The sequence below is a fragment of the Lagopus leucura genome, unplaced genomic scaffold, assembly GCF_019238085.1.
Source record: "Lagopus leucura isolate 7727_CA_CO unplaced genomic scaffold, USGS_WTPT01 Super-Scaffold_100001, whole genome shotgun sequence".
Lineage (NCBI taxonomy): Eukaryota > Metazoa > Chordata > Aves > Galliformes > Phasianidae > Lagopus > Lagopus leucura.
Window position 1 is genome coordinate 23,847,439 of NW_024962262.1, and position 17,752 is coordinate 23,865,190.

General features: G+C 33.7%; 1 protein-coding gene across 5 annotated transcripts in view; it reads right to left on the reverse strand.

Moving 5' to 3' along the window:
- The window catches only part of DACH1 (dachshund family transcription factor 1), a 356,177-nt gene that overhangs the window by 95,578 nt on the left and 242,847 nt on the right, over window positions 1-17,752 (reverse strand). For 3 of the 5 annotated variants that reach the window (XM_042867808.1, XM_042867810.1, XM_042867811.1), the window contains 2 exons: window positions 7,703-7,838; window positions 5,479-5,613 (listed from right to left, as the gene is read on the reverse strand). In XM_042867808.1, the coding sequence (XP_042723742.1) occupies window positions 5,479-5,613; window positions 7,703-7,838 (271 nt within the window). Of the gene's footprint in view, window positions 1-5,478; window positions 5,617-7,702; window positions 7,839-17,752 lie in introns of all 5 variants that reach the window. The other 2 variants (XM_042867806.1, XM_042867809.1) reach the window with 1 other exon arrangement.

The following is a 17,752-nucleotide window of genomic DNA, read 5'->3' on the forward strand; positions in this document are numbered from 1 at the left end:
TTTAGAAAAAAACCTTGCAATTTCATTTTTCCATTAACTCCAATAGTTTTTAACGTGCTTTAAACATTCTTTGGCCTCTTGGGCCGAATGAAGAGGCACACCAACAGTCACTACACAAAGATTATTTCAGTGGTACTGGCTTTCATTTAGTGTACCTCTATGTTACCTATGAGGTTACAAGTTTAGCTATACGTATTGTGTAGGGCTTTAGAAATATTGAAAGCTCAAATAAAGACTGATTTCACGATGCGATAGATGATAAAAATAGATAGACTGAATTCATTATCATAAGGAATTCCGAACTAATATATTAAGACAAAATAACATTTAAAAATTAGAGTGAGAGTACAGAACTGAAACATGTCAATTGTATTTGCAGATAGATGCCCACCAAGCTCTCTTAATTACCTTCTAGTTCCATTAAAATGCAAAATTCTGTAAATTCAGGATGTATAAAAATATTTTAGAAAAAAAATCATGAAGAAATTGTGCATACATTCTCTCCATATAAATGCATACAAAAATGAAAATGAACACACAAATATATTTACAGAAGAAGTTGCTGGGCAGTAGAGCTGTGAATGAAAATTCGCTTTTAGATCAACTGCCAACAACATCTAGAAAAAAAGTTTTTTTCCAGAGAAATAATTAAAATCACAACAGTGAGCAGAAGCGTAAATTAGCAATCTTCTGGAGCTTTTTTCTGCTGATTTTGCTTGAGCACAGGTCAGGCAGAAGAAAATCTTTGTTGATGTTACAATTTCCTCTGAATCTTTCATATTTCTAAAAATATAGCCATATCTGTGCTATATTTATCAAGGTGAATATACATATATATATATATATACACACATGATGTATACTCTCTCTTTCTATATGCAAGAATTTACTGCTGAAAATATAGGATGAATATCTATATATAGGATGATATATTTATCATTAGTTCCTTTTTGATGCTTGACTGCTAACAGTAAAATACAACTGTAATTACAACTTTCAAATATTTAAACTATTATCTATTTCACACTAAGGATAGCATGGAATTTGAACATTTTGTTTTATATGATAGTAACCAGTAATCTAAGACAGCTCACATCTCTAAGGAGGGGCATAAAATAAAACCAGAAACAAACATTGAGACTTTTTAATGTGTGGATTTAATAAAGTTACACCTTAATTGCTGCTATCATAGTAGTCAAAATGAGGTTGCTATTGATAATCTGAAAATTACTTAAGAAATTTTCCCTTATATCAAAGGTAAAAAGCTTTTCTGAAAGAAAGAATTTAGCTTCTTTTATGAACATGGTGAATATTTTATATTTTGTTATAGAAAACAGCATGCACATTTCCAACAAGAAAGTGTCCTTCCCATAACACCTCAAATAACATATTCAATTTAAAATGTAAGCATGACATTCAGGCTTCATTTGCTGTTGGTGTCAATCTAAAAAAATATAAATTGATGCAGACAGAAAATTCTAATCTGATGCCCTAGGGCCAGATTCAATAAAAGACTTAGGCATCTAAATTTGGTGTTAAATCAAGTAACTTTTAGATGTTTGTCCCCCAGAATGGTGTCCTGGGCTGAAGTGAGGACGGAACTTAAGTTCCTACATATTGCATAGGGTACAAATTGCTGGACAATTATCTGCTGGGGGGTTTAAGCAGTCACCAACATCCCTTAACAACATCCAAGCCAGGTACTTCGAAGAAAGTTAACAAGTGAAATTGTAGTCTGCCTAACCCAATATGAAATACAGTGCAGCTATCTGAACATAGCAAAGAGATAAACTCTGTGAAATGGACCAAGCTATAAATTCCACCTTTCAGGTGCACTAAGACCAGAGGCTAGGATTGGAAGAGAAAAGGGATGATGTTAAAACATACTTCCTCTTTTAAACAACACACAGTGATTAGAGATTTGTCAAAGATACGTGTTACAACTTCTCTTTTCCGTTCACAAAGAATAAGGATCTGCATTTCCAACATTAAAGAGGTCAGGGATGAGAAGTTAATTTCCAAGCCATTGATTATTTTGAACTTTTTGTTGAAAAACTTCAGACCAATGAGTAAGAAAAAGATCAGATTTAAATCATCTTAAGCTTAGGTTTGCTGCTAGTTTCTTCTTTCTAAGCTTTTTTTGAGATTTCATATACAAAATAGCTAAACAGGTGAACAAGGATTTCAGCCCCTAGAAACTATTCTTTTCACAATTTCATATGGGGAGATCTGCAGGACCTGAGCTACGACCTGAGCAGGAGTTCTGCACTTTCACTCTTAGTACTAGTAACAAGAATCTACCTAAGAACTGAGTAATACATTATACCTCAGCAGAAATTTAGGGACTATCCAGTGCAAACTATTACGTTCATAGATACGCTATGGTATCTGAAAAGATTCAGGCTCTTAATTTTAAGGTAACAAATTGAATGGATCCTTACGCTTCACAAGTCCTTTTTAGCTCTAATTATTTTATAACCTATAATAAATCATAGGTTACAAACTCAGATACTTGGCTTTGATGGCTGTAAAGTGCTTTAACTAATATTGCATACAGTTTATAGCCTGCTTACAGTGAATTTAAAAAATCCACTGTCCTTTAATAAGGAAAAAAGAGTACTGGAAATCTACAATAATTGACTATTACAGATATACAGGTAGTAACATCTTGAATTCCATATGAATTGTGAGGCAGAAGTGCTCTGCAGCATCTCCTGCAGGTCCTCCATAGTTCAGACTGGAAGTCTGGATGAAACACAACACAACTCAACAGATCTAACTTTTCTTCTCATGGAACTCAGAAAGTGAGTGGAACTTCATATGCCTATGCTGAGTTTTTTCCCACCATGAAGATAAGAAATGGGCAAGTTGGAATCAGTATTTGGAATCAGTAGCTGGAAGATATTCCCAACATCCACCATTTACACATTGTCTTTGAAAACAGAAGCTATTCCTAATTTTCTGCAACAAATACTGACATATTGGCAGTGAATCAGACCCAAAGAACCTAACTTGATTCTTGGTGAGATAGTGAAAAACTGTCTGTAATGGAAGCTGAGGTCACTCAGTGCTGGGCACACCAGAATCTGAGAACATATTTTGAAGTCTAAAAGCAAATTAAAAATAAAGAAAACTTCAAGAGTGATTTACTGGTCTCTAAAACCAGTGAAAACAAACTAATTCTCACCATTGGGAATAAATCTGGCTGAATTTAAGTAGAAATACATATAATCTTTAAAACCTGAATAGCATTCTCTTTTTTACATTACTTGTAGATCTGATGAGAAAGATGATAAGCCTATCTGTCTTATGCTAAAACGTTACAAATCTGTTATGTTGATCAGCTGTCTGTGTTATAATTTTTTCTCCCCCCTTTCTAACTTCTCTGTTGACAGTAAATTTTTCCTTAAGCTCTGAACATTTCAGATATTTTGACTATTTTCATTTTGTTTTAATGGAAGAAGGTTCAAGAAGAGAAAAGGCAGTGCCCTTCTACCAAGCAGGATTTCCCAGGCTCTCAAAGGCTCAATTAAAGACCATTTTGTAGTTGCAGCTGATAGATTCGTGCCAACAATTGTTTAGAAGAAAATGAAATAATGCTTAAATGCTCATGATACTTATTCAGAATATCTGTTTTCCTCTGATTTCTTTTTCTTTTGATCAGGTTATGAGGGTGATGTCTTCAACTTTAAGAGTACTACCGCCTATCCACATTTGTTACTATTTTTTAACATTACTACATTCTAACTGATTTGCAGTGGTAAGCAACAGTTTGGAAATCAGATTGCAAGCTCACAGTGACAGAAGTAGATAATTACTATCTCCACGAATATCTATAAGCTAAATCACTTGTTTTTATACAGATTAGATCAGTATTAAAGTTACAGGACTGCTACAAGAGACATGATAAATGTAGTCATGACAGAAAACAAATTTTAATTTACCCTATCAATCTAGATAGCCCATACTTCTTATTAATTCAAAAGGCTGAAACAGAAGGGAAAAACAAAACAAAACAATAAAAAAAAAAGAAGCCTCCAACAACAAAAAAATCAACTAGAAAATAGAAGAATTGTCCTAAACAAAGAAAAACACCTGCTTTCTCAGCATTCTCAGAAGTTTTGCTGAGAACAGATCTTGCAAAAAATTTTAACTGGATATTTGGAATATCACTGCTTTGCTTATAGAAAGCCTTTTTAAAAAAAAATTAATGACAGAAAAAACAGTAGTCATTCTTACTATGTACTTCTTTTTGCCAGATTTACCAGTCTGATTATACTTCAATGAGTAACTTCAAAGGCTGAAAAAAATCATTTCTGCAAATTTAAAACAAACCTATTTGATCACATCATATTTCACAGCAGGGATACAATTTTGGGGGGCTGAGTGAAGGCACAGTGTAAGCTAAAACAGGTCATGTGTTCAATGAACCAAATTAAATGGTTCATATAACAGAAATGTTTCCATTAATTTTGGGGGGATAATCCTATTAAATATGCCACCTGTCCAGAATAGAAGTGTCCAGATATTAATTTTTTTTCATATTTCACTGTTTAAGCACAAAGCAGAGCAAGTATCAACTCATAGCTGATAAAATGTAAAATACAACACAAAATGTCATTTTTTTGAAATCTTTCTCACTGAAGAGAGTTTCTGTAGCTGTTTCAATATGTGGCTGTTATACTTTGTTTTCTCTCTCGTTGTTCTCAATTAAGTGTTTGGTTTGTTTTTTTCTGATAAGCTTCAAAATACCTTTTCAATTGATTTCTCTTATTTCTCACCTCCCCTCCAACAAAATGTTTCTTGTCCATTAATAATATTTAAAATTTGTATATATTTAGAAAACATAATGTATGAAATATACCTTTTAAAATTCAAACACTCCTCCAAAACCTCTTGTAACAACTCTGTATAAGAACATAACTTTGAATACCAATAGAGATTAAATGGTGTCATGATCAGTATAAGTGCATGTGGACTATTCACCTAGATCAAACACTTTGGTCATATACTCAATTAAATTTAAATCCCATTATATAATGTGTACCAGCCTCATTTTATGCAATTCCCTAATTTAATGACTTGGTATTAGCCTTTTTTCTTTTTGCACACATGGACTAATTTTCACGGTGCTCAGTTCCTTTGGGAAGTAGGTCATTAAAGTCAACTGGATGGAGACAGAAACTTAATACCTAAACAGTCTTGTATAAGGGTCAGAGACACAACAGTACTGTAAAACTGTTTTTCACTCGCTCCCCTTTGTAATATCTGTGAAATTCCCACCTTATATAAATATTGTTCATTAATGTCAAGGACCACAAAATAGAAGAATCCAGAAAGCTATCATTCTCTTATAACTAAATTTCTGAAACATCAACAATAAGCACAGTATAAAGTAAATCACAATTATTACTTAGCTACTAAAAAAAAAAAAAAAAAAAAAAAAGTGAAACAGTGAAGTACTAATATTCATATTACCTTTCTCAATGTGTATTCTTTTTGACTCATGTCCCATGTCATGACCAGCCAGATCACCTTCTTTAGGCCCAGGAAGGACATTAGGTGACAAACCCATCAGCATTTGGTTCATAGATAGCCCATTCTGATGGACAGCTGCTAGACACAAGCACACACAGAAATAAAATCAATTATTACGTTAAAAATATTTATTTCTAATTATTTTACCTACTCTCCCTCTTAATTACTCAAAAAATCTAGTAGTCATAAGGTTACTTAATTAGTGTAATCAGCATATAGACTGTGAGCCAGTTTCCTCTTGTTGAACCTTTCTAAAATCAGTTCAATTTAAAAATGAGAATTCAGTATTTCTTGGGTCAGTTGGATATTTTCTTGTTTATTTAGCAAGAACTGAAATCCCAGTCAAAACAGTCAGCAAAAGAACAAAAGGTTCTAAGGGAGACATTTATTGCATGGGGTATAGTTAGCTTTACAAGTTATTTTATGTATTATCTAAATTAAGCGTTGTAGTGTTCCAGGTAAGAAATCACCATTTTTCAGAAATTGTGCAACATCAGACTTGCAAATCAGAGAGCTAGAAATCTACAAAAGCTGCTCCGAGAGTCTCACAAACCCAGAAACTCCCAGAAGGTACACTATATCCTTAAATTATCCCTAAAAATTGCATTTGCAACAGGCTTAGCCCATTTTCAATACAACCTTTTTTCATAGGTAACTCATAGTTCTGTAGTAGCCATCTTATTCTTGCTGGTGTTACAAAAGCAGATGTTCTTAAGAATCAGCTGTGACGACAACAAACCAGATAGGAGAGAAAAGGATTGTTTCTTTCAGTAAGTTACTGAAGTGATCCTGTGTTTAAGGAACTTTGTTATGATCACTACTGGGAGAAACAACAGGCAGAGCTTCCACTCTTGTCTGCTGGTAGGTAAGCAGACAAAACTAAAGGAAAAAGACACTTCTTAAAAAAAAAAAAAAAAAAAAAAAAAAAAGAAGTTTAATTCCACTGCAAAAACAATAGTATTCTTTCTGTTTACTTTTTTATTTTAAAAAAGACATTTACTAGTTGTAATAAATATATAACTCGAAAGAAAAAAAAGTATTTATTTTTTAGTATTTCACTTATGAATTCATAAAAAAATAGGGAAATAAATCACAGTATATGGGATACTAGTCTAATCTACACTCTCAATTATCCAAGTGATAAGAAAACAGAATTCTCTGCTTGTCATGGTCAGGCCTCATTTATTTTTTTTGGTAACTCATTTTTCAGCATAAAGTAATGACAGATGTTTCATCTGAAAGTCAGTGAAGAACTAACTTTCTGAATGCAGAGTTTGAATGGAAACAGTCTAGAAAACTCATGTTTGCATCTAATCAATACGTCTATATATATATATAGCTACTTCATAGCTATTTTGTAGTCTTCATTTTATATGCTAAATCCTCCAGTTCTACCTGCTGAAGAATTCCACTATGGAAAGATGCTTTCAAAGCATAAAAAACTGCAGTTGAGCAATAGCAAAGGAAATTGATCAGTTCAATGTAAATTAAATATCCTAAAACAATAGGCACTTTAAACATCGGATCCTAACCTGGAATAATATAGAGCCCACTGTTTCTGTCACATAAATTACATCCCAAACCTAGGGCCTTAATAAAAATGGTATTGCTCTGCGAAATTATGGTTAAATTTCACTCCACTCCATGTGAACTATGAGGTAATAACATTCTTTGTATCAATTCTCACCATTACAAGTTTCTACATTTTAAGAATTTATGAAGTATACATATTTTTAATTTATTTACACTTGTTCTTCTTTTTTTTTCCAAGTAATTCTATGATGTAAAATGCTGCTTATGAAGCCAGATTCATTTCAGAAGTCAAACTAGAGTAGCCAAATTAAATAAAACTTTAAGTAAAAAAGACAACTATATGTTCAGTACTAAAAACTAATCTAGCAAATTGGTTCCTGGCTGTAATTTGTATCTTGTATCTTTATGTTTAATACAACATGATGGCAGTTTATATCAGTACCTGGTAATGTAGCATCAGGTATTATGATACTGCAAACTGGGGAACATGACGTTGGGAAATAGATATTGCAGCTGAACTTCTGAACATGATACCTGTGAGATCTATTTAAGATGAGGGCATTTTGATTAGAAAAAAACAGCTGCACCTAATCAAATTTAAAGTGTTAACAAGGAGAACAATGTGACCTACGGATTCTGTCTGAAGAGCTCTCAGTCCGTGCAGGAGAGCTGGACACACTGCTGCTTCGATGAGAGGATGGGTGGCTGCCAGGTCTTCGGCCCTCTTCAAGAGAAGGAGCAGGAGAAGGGCTGTCTGGAACACGTTCCTATACCCCATGAAAAATAAGTTTTAAAAAAAGGCATGTTAAAACTTGGCTTCCAAGGATCATTTCCCTAAACTGTACATACGTCCTAAATCAAAACCTATTTTTTTCTTCCATTGAGGTGTCTAGAATTTGCAGAGTATTCTCAAAAGAAACTTTACAGTTTTAGGACTCAAAACTCATGTTAGTATGCAATGTGAAAGCTGCTCGTGCTGTCAGGATTTTAAATTGCCTTCTGGACTACTTACAAAAATAAAGGTTTTGCTTTGCTTTTGGGTTTTATTTTAGTCACTTAAATCAGTGTGCTGCTGAATTGGAAATATACATTTTGTTTACTAGCCTACAGACATTAGCCTTACGGGATGTAAAATAATGTACTTTACTAAATAAATAAAGACCAGACACTGCTGTTTTAACTCCTGATTAATTCTATTCCCTAACTTAGTATCAAAGGACTTTTTGAGAAAAGAGATTTTAAAGAACCGCCATGGATCATAAAGAATACCAGACCAGAGTCTGTCTTCCAAATGGTAGAACACAAACCAAGAATTAACTAATACTTATTCTAAGAGCGTTTTGCAACTTTGGCCTTATCAATTCTTCAAAATGAGAAAAAATGCCTACCATCATTCTTCTATCCAAAGGAAAGCATGTCTTAATAGATGGGAGGAGCTACAATGCACTTCAAGATGTCCTTTGATTTTGAAAGTCACAGCATGACGGAAGTGATGGCTCAGACTACACTTTTTGCTATGTGATGTCAACATGCACCAGAGTGATTTATCCAACAGTTACACAGAACTTTGAACGAAATAATGAACAACAGTTCAGAACAGTCCTTTTTGATAAAAACCTCTATCTTTCCCTGCAGTTGGCTAAAATAGGTGAGTTAGGTTGGTTCGGTCAAGTAATTAAAAAAACAGATAATTTTTAAGTAGCAATTCTGACTTCTAACGAAAGAAATGAAGAAAAAGAGTATACATTCAACTCACCAAAAATTTTCAGTAACAAAATAATGCACTTTGTATGTTCAATAACATGTATTAAAACTTCCAGTTACAAATGTCTTTAAAGTGTTTTTCTGAAAAGAGCATCATGCTCCTCACACTGGACATTGATTTTACAACAGTAATTATTCTTCATGCACACTAGTAAGATGAATATTAATTCTGTTGAATTCATTCCTATGACACTTAGCAGCACAACTATTTGCAGTAATCAATAGATTCGTTCTAGGTAAGATTTCCAATAAATGTCTGTTAAATCTGCAAAGGGATTCAATGGGCCTACTAATGCAGTAGTAGAAGACCTTTCAGAACAGTGCTTCAAAATGTTTAATTAGTTAACAGTCTCAGGTTTTTAAGTCAAAAACATTGATGAGAATAGTTTAACTGCATCACAGCTCTAGGCTTATTTTGACTTTGATTGTGTTTATGTATCCATGAACTGGGTATTCAAGAGGAGGATTATAACACAGATGCTTTCCAAATGTAGAAGATTTATTTCTTTAGATTTAGGAGGATTTAAGCATGCACAGCGTACAGATTTGGTATAAATTGGAACACGGTATATTTAATCATTAATTTAATATATAATTTCACTGTTTGGCTTACAACGCATTGTTCTTAGAAGGGTTTCATTAAAATGAAATCCAGTGAGCATGTAAGATTTGAATACAAAGCTGCAGAGTAAATTAATTTATTTAAACAGCTTAATTTGTTTATCCTATTTATTTATGTGTGCTTTTACAGCACACATTATGAGATGGAGAGAGCAAAAGGAATTTACAGGACAACAAAATATAATTATTGTGCAAACAAAACATAATGAGTTTTATTCACACATAATATGACACAGCAGACAAACTCTATGAGAAAACTAAATACAGTGGCTTTATCAATACATTTCTAGAAGGCCCTTTAACTCCAAGAAAAAAATGGGATTAAGCTATGCAGAATGTATTAATTGAATAATTTAACTCATTTTTATATACAGTCTACACCAGTTTTTCATCTTTATCAAAACTAGCTGCAATAAGAAATGGAAATTTTGCTAATAGGATATTGAAATACTCTGTAGCTCAAACAAGTCAGAGTGATAAACTAACAGTGCTGAATATAAAAGCATTCTCTCTTACTACAGATTTTGTGTATAAAATAAGGACTCTATCTGTGGTAAAATATTAACTTTACATTTACAGTGGCTTCACTTTAAAGTTCCTCAACGAAGGAAACGTGCAAAAATGTGTTCCTAAATAACTCCACCAGATTTTTTTATATCTTCTGTGAATTTTCTATAAATAAGTCTGCGTGAGACACCAAAGAAGCAAAAGAAGTTACTATGTTCGAATCCTGACAGTAGGACTATGCTACCTGACTCCCAGCAAACAAAACCAATCAGTACAAAAACAAAACAAAAAACAACAACAACAACAAAAACCTGTACTATTTTAAACTTCAGAGACACCTATACTTTGAACGAAAGGGTGTTTCAATCAAATGAGATACAGACAATGAAGTCAGTGTAGCCTCATCCAAAACCAAATACCACGGATCAGTTCAAGCGCACGTGTGTAGACACTGAGTTCTGTTTCAAACATCGAAGGATTCTGAGATGTCCAAGCTAGGTTCACACGATCTACAAAAGATCTGCCACCCTCTGGACTGGCAGCAAAATGCCAAAAGCATTATGCTTGCACATACTGACTGATGAGTTGAACAGCTTCCAAAAACAATTGACAGTCTTTACTAGAAAACAAGATATGCAGAATTATTTATGACTTGCAAAACATAACCCTAACTAGCTACATTTTTTTCCTCATTTTTTTTTACTTCCTTAATTGTTTCTACTTGTACTCATAAGAAAAAGTGGTAGCAAATTAGGACATACGTTGCAATTTAAGATATGGTGACCCAGCTTTTCTGAATAGACAAGGCTTTCAATTAGGCATCAGAACTGGAAGCCATACTAAGCAAACAAATAACACACTCTTAAGGGACAAATCTGGAGAGTTCTTTAGTTCAGTGCTCTTTACAATCTGATCCAAATAATGAATTCTATGTATTTAAGAATCTGATGTTTAACATTTCAAAAATTATCTTTGCACACACAAAGCTTCACTATAAGGACTGAAGTGCCCTTCCTAGTACTCTTACTCCACTGATAAGTCACAGACCCCCAATATTAGTCCACTTTATAATTGGCAAAATTATTCTTGTGATACTGCGCTTTTTTAACTTATAAAGAAAAGAGATTTTAACAGAGATCTTAACATTCATCTCTAGAATTAGAAACCACTCCTTTTTTAAAAAAAAATAACGTTACCCACAACTCAATACCATCTCAGTTTCTCCAAGTAAAATAAAGATGTCTTGCTATACTTAACAAAATTCCCCTACATTTTTTGAAATGCTCTTTGTGTAAATGCAAAGAACATGCCATATGACCCCATACTACAAAATGCCAGGACCATACTATAAGTTTCTTTTAAGTAACCTCTTATTTATCTGAATATATCACTAATGGCATTCAGAAAGTCATAAATACTTTCTTCCCAATATAATATATGACTTTTTCTTCTATTCAGATTTTCATTTTTTGAAAACTGCATTACCAAAAGTCACTTTCAAAAATCTACCATCAGGTATACTTGATGGTGTTCAGTTGTTGGTGCCTATAATAATTACTCAAGATTATACATTTCAGGAAACCATGGGTTAATCCGTCTGCTCTAAAAAAGATAGAAAAGAAAGTGTATATTCAAGGCTCTCATCAACTCAGTCATCCCTCAAACATGTCTTTATTCTTTGCCATCCCCATTCCAGAATCATTCTGAAAAAATTTGGATCTACGAACTTCCAATTACCAACCACTTTTACATGCACAGCCTTAGTCTTCTGCATATTCCTCTCCTAAAAGTACCTAAAGGTATTTCCAGTCTCAGCTTTCTACTGTGTTCTAGTTTGCTTCTCTGTACAACTCATCTCTTGAGCCCGATTCCTTTAATTTTAGTCATGGACTGAGTAGCAGACATGCAACTAAGAATATCTAAAGATGTACATCACCATTAAAACTACTAAGCTGTCTTGATGCTCTTCAGTGATGAATAAACTCCTTTAGAGATGTTTATGCTTTAAGCCATTAAATTGCAGGAGACAAAATTGCTTAGTTGCAGTGTCATGCTTTTCAGTAGTTTCAGTGACATCCTACTAAGGGATGGATACATGACAAAAACTTGTTTCATACACAATTCATTTTCAACTTTTAAAAATATTGAAAAGAAACCAAGCAAACAAAATAATAAACAGAACACCCTCTTTATTAAAAGAGATTATAACATTTTGAACTTTCTGTGAAGGCACCTGGCTTCTGGTCTTTTTTTTTTCTGGTATGATTATAATAATCTCCTTCAAAATGACCAAAGGAAAGACTTATTCTTCAGCTACATATTGACCTATTTTGAACTCAAGTGAGAAGCATTCAAAGAATGGCTTCCTTGTGAAATGACATACTTATCTGACACTGTATTAGTTAAAGAAATGAATTCCTTGGGTATTGTTTGTATTCCCTGAAAAGGGGATATTCTGCTTTTATAGTTTCATCTTTTCCTGAGCTTCAGACTACAAATCAGTGTTTATTACAAAAATTTGAAAATGAGATGGGATAATAAATATTTCCTAACTTCCATAATCACTAATAAAATTGATGTTAACAAACTGAATGCTATAAATGCTTATTTTCCATTTTCTTACTTGAATAACATCAGCTTGTTAAAGATCTTGCTCATGTCCCACTGATGCAAATGCTGTCTCTCACCTGTTTCTTACCAACATACTTCTAATCTCAGTCAAAAATTGTGACTTTAAATGTTTTCTGTTGTCATTAATTATACAATTTTTTAAAATACTGGTTCTATTTCCTGAAAAGAACATAACTGGCATTAGCATTTTCTTTCTATTTTTGAGTATCTTGAACTTTTTTTGTCTTTTGGACTTATTTAAGATAATCTGACTTCCATTTTGCTTTTCAATCCACATTTTTTCACTGATTTTACCTCAAATCTGATTACTATTCACATCATAATACTGATAAATTACAGTATAAAATGTGGAAAGAAATTAATAGAAAAAAAGGACTGCATGTTTACTATATGATTATAGGGAACATTAGCAGAAGTTAACTGTCAAGAAGTAAAAACAAGACTCCAAGAAATTGTTTAACAGTACTTCACCGTTTAAGTTTAGGAAGCAGCAGTAGGAATTCATTCCTCATATTCTGTTCCAACTGTACATCCAGCCAAACACCAAGAATGAGATTCATCTGACTAAATGCAGTTGTCTACAGTACAAATGTTTACTTCTGAGTTAGTCACCCTAGGCTCATTTTTTACTCATACATTTACACCTCCAAGGTACAATTCACCTCACTGTAAAGCAGCAATCTAGAACAGGTCCAATAAGTTGTGTCATATGAGACAGCAAAATGAATCCCATTCATTGTACCTTATGGCCATTTTGCATCACACTAATCTTCCACCACATACATAGTTCCCTGTTAGATATATGCAAATTGCCAAACAAAAAAAAAAACTTTACTACCTTCTCCATACTGTTTGCTATCTGTAGCTACCTATTCACACAGGCGTATGGATGTTTTTAGTTTCAAACTGTGTGCCAGAAATATATTTGTTTAAGCAAGTAAAATAATCTTATTTTATTCAAAAAAAAGAAGACATTGTCCCCAGTCAGAACCTGCCAGAAATCATTCTCTAAGTTCAGAATAAAGCAATAAAAAACTCAAATAAATAATTTTGATTACACAGATAGAATTAATAATTAAAATGAGACACTGTCCTCCAATATAAAGCTGATTAAGCCATAATAAATGAGTTCAGCTACACTTTGACCTTACACTAAATGAACAAAATGTGCATAGATGTGTTCATACACATATTTATATTAACTCAATAAAATAAGTGATTCTGACTAGTTTGGAGATTCTGTTATGCAGAAGTTCCTAAGCACAATTTTAAGGTATCCTCTTCTCTGTGGTCATGAAGACCACATATGAAATAGTAGCATTTTAAAACACACTTAGAACTTTTTAGTCATATCACAGTTTTTATATTTGTTTTCCTAGTCAATACATCTGAAGCTGGATGTACTTCTACTTTTCTTTTTTTTTAAATATGAAATCAAGTTTCGTAGAATCTTATCATAGAATGGGTTACATTGGAAGGAATCTTGAAGATCATCTAGTTCCAACTCCTTTGCCATGGGCAGTGCTGTCATCCACCAGATCAGAATTGCCGAGAGACCCATACAGTCTGGCCTTGAGCACCTCTAGGAATGGGGTATCCACGGATTCTCTGGACAGACTGTGCCAGTGCCTCACTGCCCTCTGAGTAAAAATTTTTTTCCTAATGTCTAACCTAGATCTTCCCCTCTTTCCCCTCTTTTAGTTTAAAGCCATTCCCCCTTGCCTATTACTATCACAATCACATGAAGAGTCGGCCTTCCCCCTGCTTGTAAGCTCCCCTCAAGTACTGGAAGGCCACAAAGAGGTCTCCTTCATGTTGTCTCTTCTCCAGGCAGAATGAGACCAACTCCCTCAACCTGTCTGCACAGGAGAGGTGCATCAGCCCTTTGATTATCTTCATAGCCTGAAGAGATTATTTTAAAACAAATCTGTCAGGTGCTATCTTGGTTAAATAATTCGTCAATGTCTAGTTAAGGATGAAAAGTAGATACAACCTCATAAACAAATGTAAAAGCAGTGCTGTGATATACATTATTTTCATGTATTTAGTATGCAGTGGAGAGCTGCTGTGTTGCTGGTCACATTTTCATCTGCAGTTACTTTTTCATTTCTCACTTCGTTCTTACTGTCTTCCAGAAGTTAGAAAGCTGAAGTGCAACTTTCGATTCTGGCTGCTCTGTTTTAGCTATTACAAAGAAGAATTATCTCAAGTTGCTATTAATATGAAGCATGACCTTTATATTTTCGTATATCTTTCTGCTGACTGAAAAAACTGATGCAATGAAACTGCTAACAAGCGGAATCTTTGAAACCATGGGCAAGTTACGAAAGCCACCTCATGTCTCAAGCATCCCCAGGTCACAGCTGTCACACTTACTGCTATTCACTGCTGTCAAAATCTGCTGTCCCTGCTTCTTGTTGCCCTCCTCTTATTAATCCAACTGATATATCTAAATATTCAATTCCAGAAAGACATCTAGTGTTTACCTCATGTTTGAAAGGGCACAATACTCTTCCAAAATACAATTTTGAAGATTTTATCAGTGCTAACTGTCAAATCCAAAGTGTTGCTATCTAAGGTTTCACTTTTACTTTTGTCTTTGTCTCTTCTTCTGAACATAGCAGAATAAAACGTTGGATAGCATATAATCTTAGCTTCATTCCACTTTCTTATTATGAAGAAATGAATATAACCCACTAATTAAAGGTATTTGAAGCCTTATGAATTTAAAGATAACAACACTAAATCTGAACTCGGTGAATTGGAAGGAAAGGCCTACAAGTCATCTATCATGGCATTGTTCGAACAGTCAGTTCTTCCATCCAGTGAACCAGCGGATTTATAAGCTAGATACAAAGACTTAACTTTTATTCTCATTTACTTAATTAGATAAAGTTACTTTGGATTATTACTTTTCAGAGCAGAAATTTATCTTAGGTAACCTAACTTTCAGAGTTTAGACTTATATACATCTTACACTGTAGTTCTGAATGCACAACAGATGTTCCAAAGATAGTTCCCTCTTATTTAATGACGTTGGCCCACAATGTCAGAGGCAGATGTTGGTGTTACAACAATAGAGGCTAAACTTTCCCACCAATGTTCCATTACATTTTGTTGCCATGTGACAGATGGTAGCAGAGGGACAGTCTGCCAAAATGGCGTCCGACATGGAAGGACATATGGAGCAAAGCTGCATCACTGAACTCCTCCACATGGAAAAGATGGCACCAACTGACATTCACTGAACCTTGTTGAATGTTTATGGAGACCAAACACTGGATGTGAGCACAGTGAGGTGGTGGGTGGTGCATTTCAGCAGTGACAACAATGACAGTGAGTCACTTCCGTTGGTGCAGATTTTACATACATAGTGTATAGGTTCTTGTTCATCACTGGTGGAAAAGCACAGCTAATGGTGATGACTGTGTTGAAAATATAAATAGCTGAAAATTTGGTCTACCAAATAGTGTCATTATGTTCTTTGAATCTGTTTTAGTTTCTATGGAAAAAATAGGAGGCATTACTTTCAGAGTGATCTCAATACACTGACATTTCAGGTTATAATTATGAACTCTCACATCGCAACTCACAGTCTTTTAAAATCAGCTTGTGGAAAAATTGTCACTGAAGAAAAATATTTAAGTAAAATAAGGGTTAAAGGATTGATCCAGAAGATAATGAAAACAAAACCAAAAAGTCTAAAAAATGAGCAGCAGAAGAAATGAAGATATGCCTCTAATAACAAACACTTCTATTAAAGAGAACAAACTCACTATTTATCCATTCTTACAAAAATAAAGAAAAAACAGCTTTGTCCTTCTCGCTTACAACTGTTCTCTACAATATTTATTTTAATTGCAGTGTAAGTTATTATTCATTGCCAGAGCAAGGTTCAGAAAGTATGCTGATCAGAGTTTCATTCTCATCTACTCACTCAGTGCATATAATTTAACAGGCACAAAGCTCATTGCCTCTGACTGTTGCTAGTGAGGGGTAGGTAAATTACCAACGGCGTTACAAGCATGTTCATGGAAAAAAACTTCCCAGATGGTGACCTCATGCTTTCAGGTTTTTCTTTCAATCCTGTTCAGTATTAAAAAATACAATCATAGTCATTTGGCTGTTGTCTCTGTCTACATCATCATATTCATCTCTCCTAGGCAAAAGCAGAGGACATAAATGTGGACACATGGTGTTTCACAAAGGTGCTGAAGAATAAGAATGTGTATCAGATCTTAAGCACTCACAGAATTACTAAAATGATTATATGCAGGAAATTTTACACTTAGACGTGAGTTCTGGATGGCAGATTTTCACTCTTTTATTTACATATCTACATTTGGTATAAATGTATTGTCAACAAATATGTTACAGGTTGTGACTGAAGAAGATACAGTGATTCTTCGATAGTGACTTCATCAGGTTTTATGTAAATATCCAAAAATTGTGAAACTAGATGTACAAACAAACAAACAAAAAAAATACGTACTTCATTCCTGAATGAGCATACACTTAAAAAAAAAAAGAACAAAAGTTAATTTGGCCATTTAAGAACACTTTGTTATAAATCCTCAACTTTCTAATCTATGGTTATGTGTACACTGGGTGGGAACATGAAACTTGATTTGCTAAATAATGCACAAGATGTTATGCCAGGAGCTGCAAAAAGGTTGGTTTCTGTGGTGAAGATTTTATTAGCACAAATAAAAGATGGTTGAATTTTCAAAATTACACATGTAGATAAAGAAGAGATAAATACCGTCAATTACTAATTACTAATACAAATACATTCTTCAATAGCAACATTTTTGGGAAAAAAATGATTTTTCAGTTACAAAACACTGCTAAAATGTTTCAAAATCAAAATTGCTAGTTACTTTCAAAATCTTCACCAAAGTTGGAAACTATCTTTCTAAATAGATGAACTACAAGAATGAACTTTGAAGATTTTAAGGAACCCTGAGATAAGGAAAAAAAAAAAAAAACTTGGTATGGTTCTATTTGTGGTTAAAATAATACATATAATTACATGGTGATAGTCTCTCTTTCAGAGTCCAATAATTTTGAACCTATTAAACAGCTGTAGATCTGATTAACCAGGAGTATTTCTCATCTAAGTCCCTGCAGGTTCCAGCAATATTGCCATAATGGGGTC